The sequence below is a fragment of the Ursus maritimus genome, unplaced genomic scaffold, assembly GCF_017311325.1.
Source record: "Ursus maritimus isolate PB19 unplaced genomic scaffold, ASM1731132v1 scaffold_11, whole genome shotgun sequence".
Classification (NCBI taxonomy): Eukaryota; Metazoa; Chordata; class Mammalia; order Carnivora; family Ursidae; genus Ursus; species Ursus maritimus.
The window spans coordinates 39,526,908-39,549,947 of NW_024423453.1; the positions used below are offsets into that span (position 1 = coordinate 39,526,908).

Here is a 23,040-nt window from a genome sequence, read left to right on the forward strand (position 1 = left end):
ACACATTTCAATTCAAAGCAATGTACACTTTCATAAAGTACATCCTGAAGGTGCCACAGGGAGTATCTTTCTTTATTATACAGATTTGCAGTCAAATCTGTTCTAAATAGTGCTTTGTATCTCCTAAGCAAACCAACTTGTTTACTCTTTATTCTGTAAATACTAGAAATTCTTTCAAAATTCTGACTTTGATTTTGAAATTTCTCTTTGATTTACTTCAATACTCTAAAAGCTAAATGGCAACTAAGCAATTATCCTTGTTGTTATCTTTTTTGGTACTGTTTTTCCTAAAGGTATTTGTGACTGATAATTCCTAATTAATTACCAGATATTGTTCTAAATTACCCAGCTAAAAGACTAGTCATTAATCTTCACAATCATTTGACAGCTAATCTATAGCTGTTTGTAATGTTTGGAAAGCACTTCTATAAACTACTATAGAGTTAAAGATACTCTTGAGCTAATAACTACAACATCTATTTTGCCATTACTTTCAGCTTAATCTGTACTCAAATTTACTAATTAGGAGATAAAAGATTAATATAATACATCAAAAGATTAACATTATTAATCCATATATTTAAAAGATTTTAACCTATAAAAACTGAGACTTTTAAATGTTAGGCAAAGTTTAGGAACTGGCCTTCTTTTTCAAGCAAATGCATCTTTTCACGGTATGTTATTTTCCTATGGAAATATCAGCTGAATATGACACACTAACTTCTAATTCTTAGGATGCCAATATTTCATAGCTGATAAACATCTTTAAAAACAGCTGAATCTTCCTATATGGGATATCAATCAGCATAGCTCAAAATGATCACTACCACACAACAGATCTTTTACAGAGGCTCTAATCCCACAGCTTGCAACAACAATGGTATAAGGTAATAGATACAATAAAGTCAACTTATTATTTATAAGGTTATAAATATTTACTCATCTATTTTATACAAAGCATCTTGGTTACAAATCTGAATATTCCAGTTAAACCTAAGTTCTTAAATGCTACCTTAATACAACCTTAATGGAGGGGTATCAAGTATAAGGCTTAGGCTATCCTAAGAAAACTACTTAAGAGAATTAGTTATTTTAAAAAAAGAGAGAGAGAGGAAGAGTTAGTTATTAAAAAAAATAAATAAATAAGCTAAAAAAAAAAAAAGGTGTTTTGTTTTGTTTTTTGTTTTTAGTAGGCTCCACATCCAGCACAGAGCCCAAGGCAGGGCTTGAACTCGTGACCCTGAGATTGAGACCTGAGCTGAAATCAACAGTCAGACACCTAACTGACTGAGCCACCCAGGCGTCCCATAAAAATACATTTTTTAATTTAATAACAAAGAGAAACAATTCTGTGAGGAAAACAAGTCCTATATATAATATGCACTATACATTCACCACATAATAAACTTAAAAGCACTGTTTGAATAGGGTAATAGATTTTGACAGGGTTCAGAACGCACTACCACAGAATATGGCACACTGGCATACTGAATATTTTAAGATGAAGGAAATTTGAGAGAAAGCAGTTGCAGGAGGAACTCCCTGACCTCTCTGATCTCCTTCGCTCTCCCTAAACCCCAAAGGAAAGGAGCATTCCTTATGCCAAAGAGAATCCAAATGAACAGGTCTTACTAATTTTCCCCCAGTTTACTACCCTTAGTTCATACCCTCTGTCCTATTGCGTTTTTCCATGACTTTCCACTCTTCATCAAACCTAGTATAAAAATACTCAGGCTTAACCCTTTCTTTGGGTCTTTCATTTTCTTATAATATGCTTTTATTCTGTTAATCTCTATTTGTCAGTTTAATTTTCAGGCCCAGCCAGGGACTCTAAGAGGGTCAAGGAAAAGCTTTTCCTCCCCTACAATTCACATGATTCAAATATAAAACAGTATACAGGGGCGCCTGGGTGGGGTAGTCGATTGAGCCTCTGACTCTTGGTTTCCAGCTTAGGTTGTGATCTCAGGTTCGTGAGTTCGAGCCCTGTGTCAGACTCTGCGTTTAGCGAAGGGTCAGCTTCAGATTCTCTCTCCTTTTTCCTCCGCCTGCCCTCTCATGCTTTCTCTCTCTAAAATAAATAAATAAATCTCAAAAAAAAAAAAAAAAAAACAGAACAATATGTAGTATGTTTCCTTCCTACCACTGGTCCTCACCTGCACAATTCCCAACAATCAGGCGATCCGTTATTAATTTACTATGTATCTTCCCAGGGTATTTTCATGCATATACATACACACAAACATAAATTCTCATTTTCCTACTTGTTTTACTAATACGCACTACACATACTGTTCCATACTTTTTGTCACTTATATCTTAGTGAACTATCTCAGGATCATTTTAATTTGCAGTCCCTTACAAATGAGTAAGTTGAGCCTCTTTTTATATACCTAAAGTAATTTTTTTTGAAAGAGAAAGCACACTGCGGTGGTGTGGGGGGCAAGGTGAGAGACAGAATCCTAGTAGGCTCCACACCCAGTGCAGAGCCTGACACTCAATCTCATAACCCTGAGATCATAACCTAATCTGAAATCAAGAGCTGGACGTGTAACCAACCGAGCCATCCAGGCGTCCTATATTAATTTTTAACTTAGTTTTCTATGGCTTGTTTGATCATCTCTTTTGTCCATTTTCCTATTGGGCTTTCTTTTTCTATCTTTTTCTAGGACGACTTTATATGTTAGCAATGTTACCTTTGCTCTGGTTCTAAATATTTTTTTCCAATTTGTCATATGCCTTTGACTTTGTTTACGGTATTTGGTTTGATTTTTGAACACAAAGAGTTCTGTTTTAATGCAGTAAAAACTATTAGCCTTTCTTTTCTCTTTAATGCTTCTAGATTTTAAATTATAGAAAATTCTTACACAATCTAAGATTACAGAATAGTCTATATTTTCCTTTAGTACTTATTTATGGCTTTCCTCCCCACCATTTAATTAATCCATACTTCAAATTTCCTGATGCTCCAACTTTTTTTCCCATAGGTCAATCTTCTAGTTCCCAACACCATTTATTGAATAGTCTATCTTTTCCCTGCTGCCTTGAGATGCATCAGTTATAATATACTAAAGTCCTTATGAAATTTCATGTATTTCTGGACTTTCTCCTCTGCTCCCCTGGTCAGCCTATCTTGTCATGTATCAATACTACATTTTTTTCAATTACTGACATTTGGTAATATGTTTTAGTATTTGGTAGAGTCAATCCCCTTTCATTACTTGCTACAGTTTTCCTGGATATTTTTATGTATTTTGTTGTACTTTTCCTTAATAATTAGCTTTGACAATTAATTAGTTTTCTCCCCACAAAAAGAAAAATGATTGGCTAGTATTTTCTTGATATTTCACTAAGTTTATAAAATGTCCAAGAAGAAATGTTAAGTTATTACAACTTTATGATAATGAGTCTTCCTATTCTAGGAAATATGTTTTTCCATTTGTTCATGCTTTCTGTGTATCCTTTGGGAATATTTTAAAGACTTTTTCAAGTAATTTGAAGTACAGTTTAGGGACATATACAATATATTACTGGAAATATACAGAAATTACATAATTTGCCTACAAATACCTGGAAGCACCTCGAAGTAGCAGGATGATGCTGACATTCAAGTTTGGACTTCAATAATAAATATTAATTTGCAAAATAGAAAAGGATTAAGGACAAAGAGAGATGACATGCAGAAAAAATTTTAAAAGGTGTATAAGAATGGATGGTCAGGGGCGCCTGGGTGGCACAGTGGTTGGGCGTCTGCCTTCGGCTCAGGGCATGATCCCGGCGTTATGGGATCAAGCCCCACATCAGGCTCCTCCGCTGTGAGCTTGCTTCTTCCTCTCCCACTCCCCCTGCTTGTGTTCCCTCTCTCGCTGGCTGTCTCTATCTCTGTCGAATAAATAAATAAAATCTTTAAAAATAAAAAAAAATTAAAAAAAAAGAATGGATGGTCAAAGAACATGGTTCATTTAAGACACTGAGTTATTCAGTAAAGCAATAAAATTAAAGCATTTCTAGGAGTGGTCAGCAATAAAAACAGTAAGTAAGCATGTAAATGGTAAGCAGGTATTAGACTATTAAAGGCTTTGCAAACCATGAGAAGGAGACAAAACTTTATTTATCCACGACTTGAAATGGCAACTATATGATTTACCACAGAGAAATTAAGAAATTATTTTCAAATGGATCTGACTTGTATACCGTACTATTCTATTCATACACAGGTTAAAATAAACCATCTACAAAAAAATTTAAAAAAAGAATTTAAAAAAATGAACACAGCTATATACAATCTGCCAAGGAAATATAAAAAGCCAATTTTAAAGTAGGAAAACTATATTTTTGCTAACATGGACAATGACTCACTCCTTGACCAAACTTTGGTCAGGTTCCTCTGAACCCTCTTCTCAACCAGGCCCTGTCCTTGCCAGACCTGCATCTCTGAGTTTCAGCAAGAATCCTGCTAAGTCAGGTTAGAGAGAATCCCCACCCTCAATATCTGATCACCCTGAAATCTGATCGAATTTCTCAACCCCACCATCCCCCAAGAGACACCTGATCAACCCAGACTGCTTTCAGAAAGAAGTCTGTTTAACCATCATCGCCCTGCCCCAGATGTTTCCTCTTAGTAATTTTCCACCCACTGAGACTCTTCCCTACTCCTACCCTGCTCCTTAGCTATAAATCCCCACTTTTCCTTGTTGCATTCAGAACTGGGCCAGTTATACACCCAGGTGTCTTTTCCCCTGTTGCAATAGTTCCTGAATAAAATCTTACTTTAGTGCTTTAACTGATGACACTGGTTCTCTTTAAAAGTATCATATATATATATATATATATATATATATATATATATATATATATATATATATATATATATATATATATATATATATATATATATATATATATATATATATATATATATATATATATATATATATATATATATATATATATATATATATATATATATATATATATATATATATATATATATATATATATATATATATATATATATATATATATATATATATATATATATATATATATATATATATATATATATATATATATATATATATATATCCATTCTCAAAAGCTTTAAATTAATTTTCAATATATTTTTTAAAATTATCTCCACCAATTTTTCTGAATACAGTTTTGGAGAAATCCAGAATATGAAAAGTAAACTAATTCACTCAATCATTTCTTTCTAGAATTTTAAGTGGTCTAATATGCAGATATTACATCAAAGTTATATCAATTTTTGGTCTGAAGTTCACCTTTTTTTTAGTAAGCAACCCTAATAAATGTAAAAACAAACCTGAATCTTTCATAATATGATTTTGAACAACACTTCCTTATTAATACCAAGTGAAGATGCAATTTTAACAGAGGCTTTCCAGTCACTTAGTACTTTCTTAATCTCTATAAATACCATATTAACACATGGAAACATTGTACGATTTAAAATAAACTTATTTAAAAGAATATATTCTGCCCTCAAACTTCCTTAGAGTAGGAGAATTTCTATGTAAATCCATAGTTGCTCCCCAGTTCCACAACATGCTTAAAAATACACATGTAATAAACACCACGTTAGGCTCACTTTGGAAGGCAATACCAGATATGTTTTTAAATATTTGTAGCAATAGCTGAGATATACAGAATGCTTACTGTATATTGTTTTAAGCACTTGGCATATATTGACACACGTAATCTTCAGAGCAACCCTAAAAGTAGGTAGTATTATCTTCATTTATGTAGATGAAGACAGGAAGCACAGTGACAAAATATCAGTTAATAACTTACTAATCATTTTTTTAAAAAGTCATTTTGACCAATTTTAAGAACTGCCTAGACAAGTGTTCTCACAAAAACCTGGAGTATAGGGGGCGCCTGGGTGGCACAGCGGTTAAGCGCCTGCCTTCGGCTCAGGGCGTGATCCCGGCGTTCTGGGATCGAGCCCCACATCAGGCTCCTCCGCTATGAGCCTGCTTCTTCCTCTCCCACTCCCCCTGCTTGTGTTCCCTCTCTCGCTGGCTGTCTCTATCTCTGTCAAATAAAAAAAAAAATCTTTAAAAAAAAAACCTGGAGTATAAATTCTTACAAATTTTTAGATAGTAATTTAGCAATACCTTTTAGAACATTTTATTTATTTACTGATTGACTGATTGAGAGAGCGTGCACTCACATGCGAGCAGGGTGGGGGGTGGAGGCAGAGGGAGGGAGAGAATCTAAAGTGAGGCTCAATCCCACGACTCTGAGATCATGACCTGAGTCGAAATCAAGATAACGATGCTTAACCAACTGAGCCACCCAGGAGCTCCTATTAGAACCTTCTAATACATGTGCAGACTCCTGGAATTATAGGAATTTATCCTACAAAATAGGAGATATTTATATAAAAACAGACCCAACACTGCTCAAATATAAATAAAAGTTAAACTACAGTGTTTATGCAGGACGTTATAATATAAATCAACAGATTTTTAAATTGGAGAATGTTAGAATATGGAAAGTAAACTTAAATTATTTACTCAATCAGTCCTTCCTACAATTACAAGTAGGCTGACAGCATTCAGATGTTACATCAAGCTCAGCTTTTGCTCTTAACTTTACTTCTCTACAATATGATGTATTATATATACCTAATAATACACAGTCACTGAAATTCATATAAGTGTGAATAACTTTTACTCACTTATTATTTTAAGTCACAGACCCATTCTACTTCGTGGCAATATAGGACTAGACAATATACAGTATCTTAAGTTTTGAGTTTTATTTGTTTAGAAAAAAAGTTTTTGAATAGTTCTCATAATTCAGGATATTCTAAATGCCTTAATTTAAATTTTAACTAAAGATTAGAAGCAATCTAGCATACCAAGTGAAAACAGTATTAATTAATTACTCAAAATAGTGTTCCATTTAAAGCATTTTAAAAAATGACAAGAGGAGTGCCTGGCTGGCTTAGTCGATACAGCACAGGGCTCCTGATCTCAGGGTCAGGAGTTCAGGCCCCATGTTGGGCATACAGCCTACTTAATTTAAAAAAGAAAAAAAATGAAAAAGAAAAAGATAAACAATAACAACTTAGAGAACACATAAGAAAATAATGAAATTACAAAGGTTACTCTTAACAGGTACATATTTGAAACCTTAAGACCAAAGTAAACAACACAGGGCAGTTATACTAGAAGACCCTATTACTGCTTATAAAATCTAGTTCAGCTGTTGGAGGAGAGAGATACAGTGACAAACAGCTTCCCTGCTACAAAGGTGGCAGGAAATCTATCAAACTGGACAATAAAATTGCAATTGAGTTTCTTTGGCTTTTTATAGCAGCTGAATGTATCCTGATGTAACTCTGCAAAAGCTATACAATTCTGCAACATTAGTTTTTTACACACCAGTACTTTATCAAGAACCATGTTATAAATTTATGATATTGAGATTTTAAATGGCTGCAAGAAGAAAAAATAAGCATCACTTCAGTATTATATATAAAAGTATAAAGCTTTAGAATGAATATTTTCAGAGAAAAAAATGCAGTTCCAATACTGGAAGAATTTTTAACAGCATGCTACAAATTGTTCACCTACTTACTCAATCACTTCAGCTCCATCTTAAACTTTAGTAAATATTGATTTGAAGCACCTTAGAATGTCAGTCGTCCATTTTAAAAATAGATGTCAAGATATTAAAAATCCAAAAATAATTAACATAGCAATATTCAAATAAATTATTATGTATAAACTTTATGAGAAAAGCTTTTCATCAATGAAAAAACTCACACAAAGAATAAAACTAAAAGACATTTATTCAAAAGGATAAAAACCACAAAAACCAATTTTTAACTCTAAGCTTTCTTTTCCCCCCTCACAGGGTTAAGTAAAGCTTTAGCATTTATTTTTTAAAGTATACTTTAGCAGCAAAAAGTTCTAAGTTCAGTTTTATTCAGATAAAAATTATCTAGAATTGACTTAATCAGCATTTATTCCATTTTATAATCTTAATCCTAACACTTGATTCAAAGACTGGTTCTTGAACCAAAACAGGCAAAAGAGGCCTCTCCATAAAGTAACTATTTTCTTGGTAAAGGTTTTCATATCTGCTTGAAGCCATAAGTCACTGGAGTAAAGAAAAAATATAAACTAATTAAAACTGTGTATGTAAACTATGTATAATATATAAGCTATAAATACATATAAACTATATGTAATACATACATAAACTATACATATAAAACATACAAAGCATACTTTGGGTGTTTTGTGCATAAATTTAGTCTAAAAAATACTGATATCAGAACTACGTAAGAATAGTTTATATTTCTTCCTTCAATATTCTCTGCACCATATGTTTCCAGAATGACAAAAAGGGTTTTCTTAATAATAATTTTAAAAAAGGATTAAGGGGTCTTAACTGGGGTCCATATTCAATTGATGTAGAATTCCTCTATATCTGGGATACTTTCTGAAGAGTTTATTGTATCAGCAGCCTAGTGTAAAGGCAGGAAGGGAAGTTAGTAAAAACAATTCACTGTACACTCAGAGGGGCACTCAAAATCAGGGTACATAAGAAAGGCTGACTTCAAAAACACAGATTTCTGGGAACATTCCATGAGACTGAGATTAAGATTCTGAGGTGAGGTTCAGGAGACTACAATAAAATACACAACCCATGTTACTCTGATGAGTGACTCCCAAACCATACTGTCTGTGGTGATGACATAGGTGCTTTAAAAGACAGTGGCTGAAGCTATTTCATCCATCAATGATAAGAGAAGACTGAGACACTAAGGCACACACAGGGTGGCATGGTACCATGTGACAGCTGAACTAAATAGCCCCAAACAATGATGGTGTGGGTCTTTAATGTGCAACTGCAAACTACTTAGCTCTATTCACAGCTCTACGGGAGATAAGAAGTTGTATACAAACTTTTGCCCTTGCTGATGAGACTTTACAATGAACCACCAAAATAAAACATAAGAACTCACTTTTAACCAGTAATATAATATGAGCGATTACAGGATCATCCATAATTAAATACTAGTCTACATTTGCCCTATTACTCATTACCACTCTTCTTTGTGTACTAAACCCCAAGCAAACCAACAATTCACCATGCTTTTTACTCAGTAACACCACCTCTATACCTTCATGTATGTCGATTTCTCCACCAGTGATTCTCATCACCCCAAATTCTACATGCCCAAATACTACTTACCCTTCAAAGCTGTCATCAAATGACCTCTTTTCTACAAACCTCTCAGATGCCCTCATGTGACGCTATCGTTTCACTGTATCTCTTCTATGGCACTTATTCCTTCCTGCCTTAGTTTTTCAATCTTTTTTTAATTATATTATCTCCCATATTAGAAAGTAATTTCTTTCAGGATAATATGTGTTCCCGATTCATCCTTCTATCTTACACAGTAGTTGGAAAGTACTCAAATAGAAGAAGGTAGGAAGAAGAAAAGGAAGTAGTGGAAAGGAAAAAAAGAAAGAATTAAGGTAGAAAGGGGAAGAAAAGTGGTGGGCAACTGGAGTAAGACCTAGACACAGAGTAACTGAAAATGAACGAGAGAGACCAAGAGTACCTAACCGAGAGAGAGAGAGAGAGAGAGAGAGGTGGGGGAGGAGAGAAGCAGAGACAAAACAAACACAGATTCAATGAGGACAAAACAGAAAAAAAGAAACATAGGCTAGGGGAAGGGAGAAGGTAGGGGTACAGAATGGATGGAGAAATGCTGAAGGGAAGAACAGAGAGGGATAGGAAAGATAGTGTGGTTAAAAGAAGAACAAGCAAAGGGGGACAGTGTTAGCTGGCAGTGATAGAGGGCAGTACAGACTGCACTAGGAACCCATGATCAAAGCAATAGTTAGAGAAGAGGGTGGAGAAGACTGATTAGCTGAAGACTAGGGAGTGAGAGGAGGCAGAGGAGGAGAGGGGGAGAGGAAGAGAGGAAGTGAGAGGAAGGGGAAAAGGAGGGAGAGAGACACTTAAGATACCAACAGAAAATTAAGTGCTGTGAATTCATACAGAATGTGAATTCATTCATACACACTGTATGAAAAACTGTCATATAAGTGATTTAGCTAGCTAAATCCTGAAAAATACAAAGGATTTTGGTTAAGTACAAAGGAACACAAAGCCTATGCCATGAATAAACAAAAATGAAGATTTAACAAAGAATGATACACTTTAAAAAGACTATAACCAACACAGAGCAGAGATTTTTTGCCAAGTGAAACAGTGGAAGGTAAGGTATGAAATCCTTTTTTCAAGGGAAAATGAAAGATTAGCTAGAAAAAACTATTTTGTTTAAAAAAAAAACTTACCTTATTTCCTTCTTTATGAAAATTAGAACAAAGTGTTTATGGAGAGAGTTACATTACATTAAGTTATTTTTAGCTTAATAAATCTATAGGAAAATAATACCTAAGGCTACTACTGACCATTAGAAATATGCAGAGTCAAAGTGATCTAGACATGTATAAAAAACTACATACAAAATCAGTGGGGGGGGGCACTTTAACATAGGCAGAAGACAAAACCTTGCAAAAATAAGAAATCTGAAGTGTCACGGATTAGAGGATGGAACATTACATAGGATCTAGCAATCCTACTCCTACTTATATTTCCTAGAGCAGTGCTCTTTTCAAATTGAAGATAATTCAGCTGGCAGATAACAGAATCAACTTGCGGGGGCATCAGCAGCATTTTTAAACAAAAAAGAAAACATAAGAATGCATCCCTATAAACCAAAGTTTAGTAAGGGCAAATACTGTCTCCTGAAACCTATGTTTCAGGTGTATGGGAGGAGAAGGGTTTGTATGTATGAGTGTGTCTACATACGTATGTGATCACCATAAATTTCTTACTGTGAGCCACAGTTACAAGAAGTACGAAACTGACAACTCTAGTAAAACCATTGCCTTTGCGCACCTCAGTTATTCACAGCACTGTAAACGAATGAACCAAAGCTATAGGTAACAATAAAAAAAAAACTTAAAAATAAAAGGTCTGACAGAGAAAAAAGTAACAGAAGCGTCCACACAGTATGATGTCATTTTCATAAAATATAAAAATAGGAAAAAATCAGATAATATATCATTTAGGAATACATTTTTTAACTTTTTAAAGATGGAAATGATAAACACAAAATTCAAAATGGTGATTAGGTTTGGGGTGGGGATTGGATAGGGAGAACCACACCACATCTTAAGCTGGGTAGTCACAATTCTTCCATTTTAACACTTCACAGCATATATGCTACACAAATTATTGGGGATATAAGAAATTCCTCATTTTAAAAGTTGGATTTATATCAAACATGAAGTGACTTGGGGCCTGAATTAGTATGCTGATAGTGAGAATGAAAACAAACAGATGACTAGAAAGAACGATAGAGCTTTAACAAAGGAAGATAGCCACTAAACATTTAATTCTATTTTCTGTGATTTTTTTTTTATTAACTTCACATACATAGCCTCATTTACCATTTCTATATTAGACACTGATGGTTAAGAAAAGTTCAGAAACTTGCCTGAATTTATACAACTAAAAATTACTATAAACCAGAATTTAAACCCAGAACTACCCTGTGTCCAAAGCCCATATTCTCTTTATTGCTTACACGAATGGACTGCGTAACTGGATATAAATGCTTAGTCATAAATGCTCAAAAGTTCAAAGATACCTCAGGTACTTCCTAGTCCAACCTCTTTATTTTGTACATAGGAAATTCAAAGACACTGGACTACTGGCCCTAAATACCCTATGGCTTCAGCAGTTCTCAAGATGGTTTTGTCTGGGGATGCTTTACAATATTAAAAAGTACTGAGGCTCCCCAAAACTTTGTATTTATATGAAGTATATCTATTACTACTTGTCATATTAGAAATTAAGAATAAGGAATTTTACAAATATTAATTCATTTCAAAATCACAATAAAGTCATTACATATTAATATAAACATTTCTTTAAAAATGACTTTTTCAAAACAAAAAATAATAATGAGAAGAGTGCTAGGATTTCACATTTTTGCAAATCTCTTTAAATTCTAGCTTAATAGAAGATGGTTGCATGCTAATATCTGCTTTTATATTCAATCTACTATATACTGTTTCAGCTTACGTATATGAAAAAAATCCACTTTCAAATAGATGTGTAACTGGGAAAGGAGGACCTCATACCTTCCTAAAAAGGTCTCCCAGGCTCCTGATGTCTTCAGGCCACACTTTTATAATATTACTGCTCTAAAGGTTATATTCCTCTAGCCATCCTTCTTAAGGACTTGAACAAAGAGAAGTGCATACAAAAGCACTGAATTAACATCCACCATCTTGAAAATCTGAAAAATCTCATTTATACTGGCACTCTGCTAACCTAGAATTCCCCCACATAGATCTGAAATACAATCCAAATGTACATAAGACCCAAACTCAATCCTATTTTTCTCACTATCTTTTGTAAAGAGGAAAACAATACTAGCAGAAAATTAGTCCAGATTGCAGGAGACTTCTATAATAAAAACCAAAAGATCTGGGCACCAGCACAAACTAAATTAAGTTAGACAAGAGATGGCAAACAGTTTCTGTAAAGTACCAAGTAGTAAATATCTTAGGCTTGGAAGCCATACAGTCTCTGTTGCAAATATTGAATACTTGTGGCATGAAAGCAGCCAGAGAAAAATATATAAATGAATGGAAGTGGCTGTGTTTCGATAAAACTTTATTTATAAAAATACATCAGGCTAGATTTGACTCTCAGGCCATATTTGGCTGAACCCGGCCTTAGAGTAAACTGGTAAGCTCAAAAATGGAGTGATTAAAAGGCATTTTATAAAATCAAATCTTTTTCTTATTTAGCATTGGATGATTCTCAAACGTAAATCAGTAGAGTGGTATCTTCCAATCTAAGCTATCTTTGTAAATCCTTATGATAATAATGTAACCTTCTCTCATTAAGTAAGGAGAAAGCAGAATAAATAACTCTTAAGTACCTTCAAATAACTAAAAGTTATTCAAACACCTAAAAGTACGTATTTAGGAAATGACAATATATTCCAAAAGAATAGCAAAATATATCAGAGAAATAACTATGATACTCAATAAAACATTTAAAGATATATCAAATTTATCATTTCTAATCTTTATTCCTTCTAGTGAATTTATAATTTATATAATTATATAACTCTATTTCTTCTGAATATAGAAAGTTGTTAAACAAGATACGAAATGCATAAACCATAAAAGAAACTAACAAATTTTACGGCATTAATTATTTCAAATGTAAAATTTCCTCAGAAAATACAAACATAAAACTCTAAAAATTAAGTCATTAAGCAACAAATTTGCAGAAGATATTCATAAATAATAGAGCAAGCAAGAGATAAGGCAAGAATATATTTCTAAAGCTCCCATGAAACAGTAAGAAAATATAAATTAAAATTATGGTGATATAGCATTTAAAATTTATCAAATTTGCAAATTTTAAAATTCCAGCCATACCAAGTGATGAGGGGATGAGAAACAATAAGAAATTATACATCACCAGAGAGCATGGAAACAGATATACCACTTCAGAAACAAATTTGCATTATCATTTAATGTTCAACATCTGCATCTTACAAGTCAGCAAGTCCACTTATAGGAATATACAGAGAGGAACTTCTAATTATATACAAAATGTATCAAAAATGCTTATTGACTAGTAAATGGATAAAGCCATACCATGGAATGGAATGGAATACACCACAACTGAGAAAATGAACACAACTACATAGGTCAATGTCAATGAATCTCAAACAATGACAAGTAAAAACAGCAAGCTACTGAAAAATGTGTTTAATATGATACCATTTTTATTAAGTATAAACATGAAAATAAAATTCTTTATTGTTTAGACGTGTGTGTTATTAAAAATATACATACGAAACAGAAATAATGTAAACACCCAAATTAAGGTTAGTAGGGAAAGAGAGAGGGGCTAACGACGACAGACAAAGCGATTGGGATGGAGAACCCAATATCATAAATACTGGTAGATACATTATTCTTTATACCTTTTTGTGTGCCCAGAATATTTCATAAACAATTTCAAACAAAAGCTACACATAAATAACTACACTGGCTTAGGTTAAAAATAAAAAAGGACTAGCAGATTCTTCCAAATTAATTTTTTAATTGACTGTAATGTAAGCAAAGGGCAAACATTAGCCTGAGCTTTTCTATTTACTCAACCACCTTACATTATTAGAATAACTTCTCATCTTTGAATATACTGCGCCACCTTGTGTTCAAAAGCTTCAAACTACCCTAAAATTTAGAGACTCCTATCTGCAAAAATGGCTACTTTAAAATATAACTTTCCTAAGGATGTACTCTATGGTAACTAACATAATAAAAAATTATTATAAAAAATAAAAATAAAATATAAAATATAACTTTCTTTATGCTGTGGTGTGAGGTTTCACTTTATTAAGTTAAGCATACATAAAAATGACATTTGAAAAACCCATTTTGATTCTAAAGAAATTGGAAAAACTTTATTTTCTTTTTAGTGATTCCCTTTAATTGTTCCTTTCACTGTGCTTTCAGAGAATAATGAGTAAAATCAAAATTATAGACATTTAAAACACTAAAATACATTTTCATTAAAAAACTTACCTTTGAATGTGTGATTGATAAGGTGTCTACCCACACACGCCAGCCACCCCACTCATATTTGACTGCATGGTAAAGTAGGATTCTGAATATGGCATATACCATTTCTGTTATCTTTTGCTCATCAGAATTCTTAGGATTGAAATAGCAAAGAGAAAGCATCCACTCTTGCCATACAGAACACTGTAGCAAGCTCCTGAAAATTATAAGAGGATACTGAATTAAGTTTAAAACAAAATCAACCAAAAAAGGCACCTCCATGTACGTATTAAAACAATTAAAGACGGTCATACTGAAAACTCAATTTAAATGTATGGTACATTATTTATATACCCTAATGAAAAAAGCTTATGGAAAATTCATTTCACAGTATTTTTTAAAACAATTCTTATTAGAAAAAAATTGGTTTATTCAAACCTGGACTTGAATAGTGCAAGTAATTGCTTTCTGATCCCACTTACCTTCTGTTTTCTCTACTGTTATTAAAAAGTTTAATCATGTCAGAAAGAAAGGCTCTGCGAACTTCCATGCTCTCTGGGCACTGAGGAGAATTTCGAAGTAGGGTTGCAATTACTTTTAGTATCTCTGTAAGACAATTCATAAATTAGTAAAAACTAAAACATCACAAAAAATTCATAATGGAAAATCATTAATATATTTCCCTAGTTTTCCTGACATATGTATCTACTGAAAACATCTGTTTTTGTGTTATGAAAAAATAATCATCTGCAGAAAAGAATGACAATACATTCATTAGAAAGCATCCATAAGAAAGGGATTTTTTTAATTTTGTCATTACAAATGTATAAAAGTTGAATTTTAAAAATTTTAAAAGTTGAATTTTACCTTAAATCAAATTAAATTATAAATGAATTAAATAATAGTAAAACTACTGACAACTCTCACAATCTCTACAAAATAGTAAAGTTGATCTTAAAAAAAAAAAAGCTATAATCAGAATCTCAGAAAAACAGAAAAAATTCTCAGCTTTTTCAGCAAAATTCCTGGTATGCATATAACCTTTCCTTTATAATGAATTTTAAAAGCTATCAAGATTTTCAACACCCCAAATAAATACAAAGGAAACTGCTACTGTAATGGTCTTAAATATAACACTGTCTAAATTTCCAATACTTAGCTTTAAGGAAAAAAAATTCTTTAAAATATATACTTAAATACAGAACTTCAAAGAAACAAAAACAGCTATAACCCCGAATCTAAAGTTAAATAATATATAAGTTTTTACCCAGTTACAATTTAGAACTTCTAAACTAGCCTTTTGCCAAGGGTTTTGGTGATTTTGAAGCAGTAAGTACAAAATAGCAAATATGAAGATACTTTATCATACAATGAAAGACATTTGGGGAGTAATTTCCGAATTCTTCTAATGAAAAACTGAAAATTTCTCTACCTGAACAATGATTACAATGATGATGATAATCATAATAACAATAATGGTGATAAATAACAATAGCCACTAATTTTAAGAAATACGCTATTTGAGGCACTGTTTTATGAAAATACGGGTATTAACCCATATACAACGATAGCTAAATATTGTTATTATGCCCATTTTAGAGATAAGAAAACTGAGGCACACAGAAATTAAGTAATTTACCCAAAGTCACACAACTATTAAAACAATCAGACAAGATGAAAAGCCAGGGAGCCTATGTTTTTAAACACTATACTATATGGTATGTCTTTTCTGAGACAGTATATTACATAGATAATATACTCTAAAATTCTTACTTCAATAAGCCATCTTCCCCATAATCACATAAAAATATTTTATATTTATATACATATACTCAAGATTTTTTTTTTAACTCTCTAAAATGATGACATCAAGTCTCCCTGAAGGCTGAGGAAAATTAAACTTCAGACATGTGTTTTTAAAACTAGTACTGAAAGAGAACACCACAAACACAACTCACCACCCAAAAGGTAATTAAATTTCAAAACTCTACAAACCAGTTATTCTAATGTCAATAATCTTAAAAAGTAAGATGAAAAATGTACACTTTATACAAGTGCTTAAGAAATCTAAATATCAAAGAAAAGACTGTTAAACAAGACTAAGTTCATAAACAATAAAGAAAACAGATATTTTTCAGTTCCAAACTTGGTATTCTCAACTTGACAATAATTTAAGATGAAAGCTAAGTCCATGGTTCATGTAATTTGGCCTGACATCACTAAATAGTGCAATCAAAACTTTACTGAAAATCTGAACATACATTAAATCAATATCTTACACATACAATTCTTCAAAACCTATATATAAACATTTCCATATAACCTAAGGTCAACTTGAAGTTATATTCAACATTAACCAAAAATAAGACTAGTATTATATCATTGCCTATAATGAAATATTCCTTGAACAGTATGTTTTCAACAGTATCAACTTCACATTTTCCCCAGTGACTTTCTTTTTATTAGTAAAAGGTAGTTATTAAAAGTATAAAAAAGGAGGGAGAAATGGGTGAAAGTACTGAAAGGATACAAACTTCCAGTCATAAGCTGGGTAAGTTCTAGGAATCTAACGTAGAATATGGTGACCACAATTAACAATACTGTATTGTATAATGGAAAGTTACTAAGAGGACAGATCTTAAAAGTCCTCAGCACTACACACACAAAAAATCATAACTCTGCAGTGACGGATGTGTTAACTAACCTTACTGTGTAATCATTTCACAATATGTAGGTAAATCAGATCATGAGGTTGTACACCTTAAACTTATACAACATTGTATGTCAACTGTATCTCCATAAAGCTGGGAAAAACAAAAACAAAAATAAAAGTATATAAAATACATACGAGGATTTTGTATCTTTACTGAAGAATCAGGATCCGGATGCTGTTTGTGTATCACTTGAGTACAAATATGCTCTATAAGAATCTACAGAAGTAAAACAATAGATTATATTAGCATAATCACTGTTTTACCATGGCTATTAATGAACTTTAAGTACAGCACTAATCAATATTAAGTATACAATCCAATGCTATCATACTAAATATATTCTGCATTATATAAAATAAATAATTTCAACCTTATAACTCTATTTTTACTTAATTACAAAATGAGACATCAAATAGTCAATACAACAGAGGAAATACTTAACAGAGATGTTCATACTGTTTAACAATTCACAGATTAAAATATTTAAGATGCAGCCACATCTCCTTTATATAACTAATTTCAAAATTGTATATCTAACCTAAATTACCTTATTTCACCTAGATACTATCAACTAAATTATACAGGTTTTCTCAAAATAAGAAATTAGTTAAGATTAAATTCTAAATATATTCCTACCTCAAACAAAACATTATATGTGGTCATTGTGATTAAATTTGTCTGAAGCATGAGTCTTTCTGCTAGCAATGAAAATAATCCATGTCCAAGCATGACCTCAGCTTTTCTTCTGCGATTTCATAAAAAGAAATAATCAAATGCAGAGTATTATTATCCACTATTTAGAATGCAAGCTGGATGAAGAAGACACAAAAATGTTTTTCACATCATCAACAAATTCCAACTTAATAACTCTTCTAATTTTCTTCAACCTAGAACTCATAAGGTCACAAAATCTTTAAGGAGAGAAATACAAACTACAGTGTAAGCACGGCTAAAGTTAAAAATACATATATACACAAGACTGGCTATGTCACAGCACAGCAAAAAATCTCCACAAAAATCTCCAAAGCAATTATTTATTAACTAGTTTCTACTCTGCATCAGCACTGAGCTAAGCTCCACTATGGATGATAATCTAAAGCCCAATAAGTCATTAAGTAGAAAAACTACGTGGAGGAAAAGACAGAAGAAAAGAAAACTAAGAAAATGAATACTGTGAAAACAAATATACCAAAATCAAACTTCCAAGCAAAAATTTATGAACTGAAGTATCATAAACTTTAATTCTACTTTGGGATTCATCAAATTTTTTCTGCAAATGGCTGGACAGTAAATACTTTAGGCTTTGTGGACCATATGGTCTCTGTAACAACTCAACACTGCCGCTGTAATCTGAAAACAGCCACCGATAATAAGCAAATAAATGACTGTGGCTGTGTTCCAACAAAACTTTATTTACAGGCAGGCAACTGGAATCCACATAAAGACCACAGTTTGCCAACATTTCTCTATTGCTACAACTGTTAATTTTTATAATAAACCAACCCTGGTATAAGGAATAATAGGTAGGATATGAATATCTATATTCAGCTAAGAAAAGAAAAACACAGAAGTTTTAGTTCTCAGTTATCCTTATAGCAGAATATACTATGACAGATAATGAGGTTAAAATGTCAGCTTTATAGTACAGATAAAGCAAATGATCATCAATCCACACAAAATGAAGTCTCCATGGTTTCTAAAATTCCATTTATACAAATGTATTCTCATAATAAACAAGGAACAAATGGAAATTTAAATTTTATGTAAAAAAAGTATATACTCCTGTTTCCACTTTATTTTTAATATACAGAAATGGGATTACATTTACATAGATTTTATAAATAAAAATGAAGAGAAATTAGAGAAATCACAAAACACAAATACTATTCCAAAGATTTATAAAATAAAAAAGTAATATACCACAGTCCACTTTAGATTTCATGCATACTATACTCACTTTGGTGCCAGGTGTTTTAAAAAATAGCCCATTGCCTTGAGAGCTTGTACTCTGATTCCTTCACTTGTCGATGCCAAAAGTTTATAGATAACACTGAAGGAAATAAAGTTAAAAACAATTTACTAAGTATATTTTCCAAAAGTAAACATTTAAAATACAAAGGTATATATGTGCATTTTAATATATTTATGATTATAAACCTAATCCCAAGTAAGATATGGGTGAATTTAACATACGTTCCTGACACTTAAAAACTTGCTTATCCACTATATGCTGTCTTCAAGAAACCCACCTTACATATAAAGACACATACAAATTAAAAGTAAAAGAATGGAGAAAAATATGACATGCTAACACTAATCAAAAGAAATCAAGAATAGTTACATTAATTTCAAAGAAAGCAGCCGTTAAAGTAAGGTAAGTTATCAGAGATAAGAAGGGCATTGCTTAATGATAAAGGGGGTCAATTCTCTATTGAGACATACTAGTCTGTAACATGTATGTGCCTAACAATAGAGTATAAAACAATATGGTATAGAAATTGATAGAACTGCAAAGAGAAATAATAGATGAATACACTATTCTAGTTGGAGACTTTAAAATTCCTCTCAGAAACAGATCCACTAGGCAGAAAATCAGTAAGGACATAACTGAACTCAACAATACCATCAATTGACTGTCCTTAATTGACATCTATCGACTGTTTCATCCAGTAACAGCGGAACACACATTTTTCTTAAGCTAACACATAACATTCACCAAGTAGACCACATTTAGGCTATAAATCATACCTAAACAAACGTAAAGATTAGAAATCGTATATTGTTTGCCCCAGACAACAATGGGATTAAACTAGAAATAAGAAGTAGCTGCAAAATTCCAAAATATTTGGATATTAAACAACACACTAAAAAAAAAAACCACACACACACACACTAACAACACACTAAAAATAACATGTAGGTCAAAGAAGAAATCTTAAGAAAACATAAATATATTTTAAACTAAATGAAAATGAAAACACAACTTATAAAAATTCATGAAATCCAGCAAAAGCAATGCTTACAAGGAAATTTATAGCATTGAATGCATATATTAGAAAAGAAGAAAGAACTTAAATCACCAATCAGCCTTCCTAGGAAACTAAAAAAAGAAAAGAATATTCAATCCAAAGTAAGCAGGAAAATATAAATAAATATTAGAGTGGAAAACAACAAAAATGAAAATAGGAAATCAATAGAGAAAATTAATGTAACCAAAAGCTGCTTTGAAAAGATCCAGAAAATAGACAAACTTCTAGCCAGGCTAACTAATAACGTAAATAGAGAACACAATTTACTACCTTTAGAAATGAAAGAGGGAACATCACTATAGATCCCATGGACATAAAAAGGATAATAAAGGAATACTATTAATAACTCTATCCCCACAAATTATATAACCTAGATGAAATGGACCAATTCATTAAAAGAGACAATCTGCCAAAACTCACACAACAATAACTGATGATCTAAAAAGGTTTATAACTACTAAAGATAGTGAATCAATAAATAATAACCTATTAAAACAGAAAGTGTCAGACCCAGACAGGTTTCCTGGTGAATTCTATCAAAAATGTAAGGAAGAAATTATGCCAATTCTCTACAATTAGTAGAGTATCGTCCTTCAGAGGATAGAAGCAGAAGGAATACCTTGTAACTCATTCTATGAGCCAACATCATCCAACACCAAAATAAAAAAATAAAAGACATTACAAGAAAACTACAGACCAATATATCTCATTAGCAAAGATGAAAAAATCCTCAAGAAAATATTAACTAATCCAAAGCAAAAAAACAGAACAAACACACATAAAAAGAATTCTATACCATGACTAAGTGAAATTTATCCCCGGGACGCAAGGCTGGTTCACCATTTGTGAATCAATTAGTATAATCTATCATAAAATCAATTAAAGTATTCTATAGATAAGAAAATTACTGGTATCAATACATGCAGAAAAAATATTTGACAAAATCCAACACCCATTCATGTTAAAAACTCTAAACTAGGAATAGAGGGGAATTTTTCTCAAGTTCATAACAGGACTACCATATAAGGACTACCCACAAAAACCCTACAGCTAACATATTTAATAGGGAGAAAGTCCAAGGATTCCCACTAAGATCAGGTACAAGGCAAGGCTGTCCCCTCTACCACTCCCTTTCAGCACTGTACTAGAAGTTCTTGCTAATGCAGTGAGGCAAGAAAAGGAAATAAATGGTATACAGATTGTGAGGGAACACATACATTGTCTTTGTTCACAGATGACATGATCATCAATGAAGAAAATCTAGAACCAACTAAAAAAATCCTGGAACTAATAAGCAATTATACCAAGGTTGGAGAATACAGAGTTAATATACAAAAGTCAACTCCTTTCCTATATACCAATAACGACCAAATGGAATAGGACATTAAAAACACAATACCATTTATAGTAGCACCCCCCAAAATATGTACAAGATCTACATGAGGAAAACTATAAAACTGATGCATAAAACCAAAAAAGAGCTAAGTAAATGGAGAGTAAACCCATATTCATAAATAGGAAGACTCAATATTCTCAAGATCTCAGTTCTTCCCAACTTCATCTATAGATTCAATACAATTCCAATCAAAATCCCAAAAAGTTATTTTATAGCTAAAGAAACTATTCTAAAGTTCATACTGAGAGGCAAAAGCCCAGGACAGCCAACGCAATTACTGATGGAGAGGAACAAAATTGGAAAATCAATGCTACCTGATTTCAAGATGCATTATAAAGGTATAGTAATCAAGACAGTATGATATTGGCAAAAGAATACATGAATAAATCAATGGAACAGAATAAAGAGCCTAGAAATAGACCAACATAAATGTGGTCAACTTCTCATTGACAAAGGAAGGACAAAGGCAGTACAGTGGACCAAAGATACTCTTTCAACAAATGATGCTGGAACAAGTAGATATCCACATTCAAATAAATGAATCTAGACATAAAAATTAACTCCAAATGGACCTAAATGTAAAATGCAATACTATAAAACTCCTAGGAGACAAGAGAAAACATAGAAAACCTTGGGTATGGGGATGCAAGATACAAAACCAAAGACACAATCCACAAAGAAATAACTGATAAGCTGGACTTCATTAAAATTAAAAACTTCTGCTCTGCAAAAAACAATATCAAGAGAATTAGAAGACAAGACAGATGGGGAGAAAATATTTGCAGAACACATATCTGATAAAGAACTGTTACCCAAAATATACAAAGAACTCCTAAAACTCAAGAATTAAAAAAAAAAAAAAACTATTTAAAAAACAGCCAAAGAACAGACCCTCACCAAAGAAGATACATGAATAGAAAATTAGCATATGAAAAGATGCTCCACATTATATGCCATCAGAGAAATACAAATTAAAACAAGAATGAGACACCACTACACACCTATGACAATGGACAAAACCTAGAACACCAACAACACCAAATGCTGGTGGGGATGTAGAGCAATATGAACTCTCATTATTGGTGGGGATGCAAAATGGTACAGCCACTTTGAAAGAGAGTTTGAGAGTTTCTTACAAAACTAAACATACTTTTACCATAGGATCCAGCAATTGTACTCCTTGTTATTTACCCAAAGAAGTTGAAAACATGTCCATACAAAAACCACATGCATGTTTATAGTACCTC

General features: G+C 32.2%; 1 protein-coding gene across 1 annotated transcript in view; it reads right to left on the reverse strand.

Annotated features, from left to right (window-relative positions):
- LRBA (LPS responsive beige-like anchor protein) overlaps positions 1 to 23,040 on the reverse strand; it is a 762,114-nt gene that overhangs the window by 591,336 nt on the left and 147,738 nt on the right. Inside the window, exons 18-22 of the mRNA XM_040626351.1 lie at positions 19,326 to 19,418; positions 18,005 to 18,113; positions 17,503 to 17,584; positions 15,137 to 15,260; positions 14,679 to 14,871 (exon numbers count right to left, since the gene is read on the reverse strand). Of these exons, the coding sequence (XP_040482285.1) occupies positions 14,679 to 14,871; positions 15,137 to 15,260; positions 17,503 to 17,584; positions 18,005 to 18,113; positions 19,326 to 19,418 (601 nt within the window). The remainder of the gene's footprint in view (positions 1 to 14,678; positions 14,872 to 15,136; positions 15,261 to 17,502; positions 17,585 to 18,004; positions 18,114 to 19,325; positions 19,419 to 23,040) is intronic.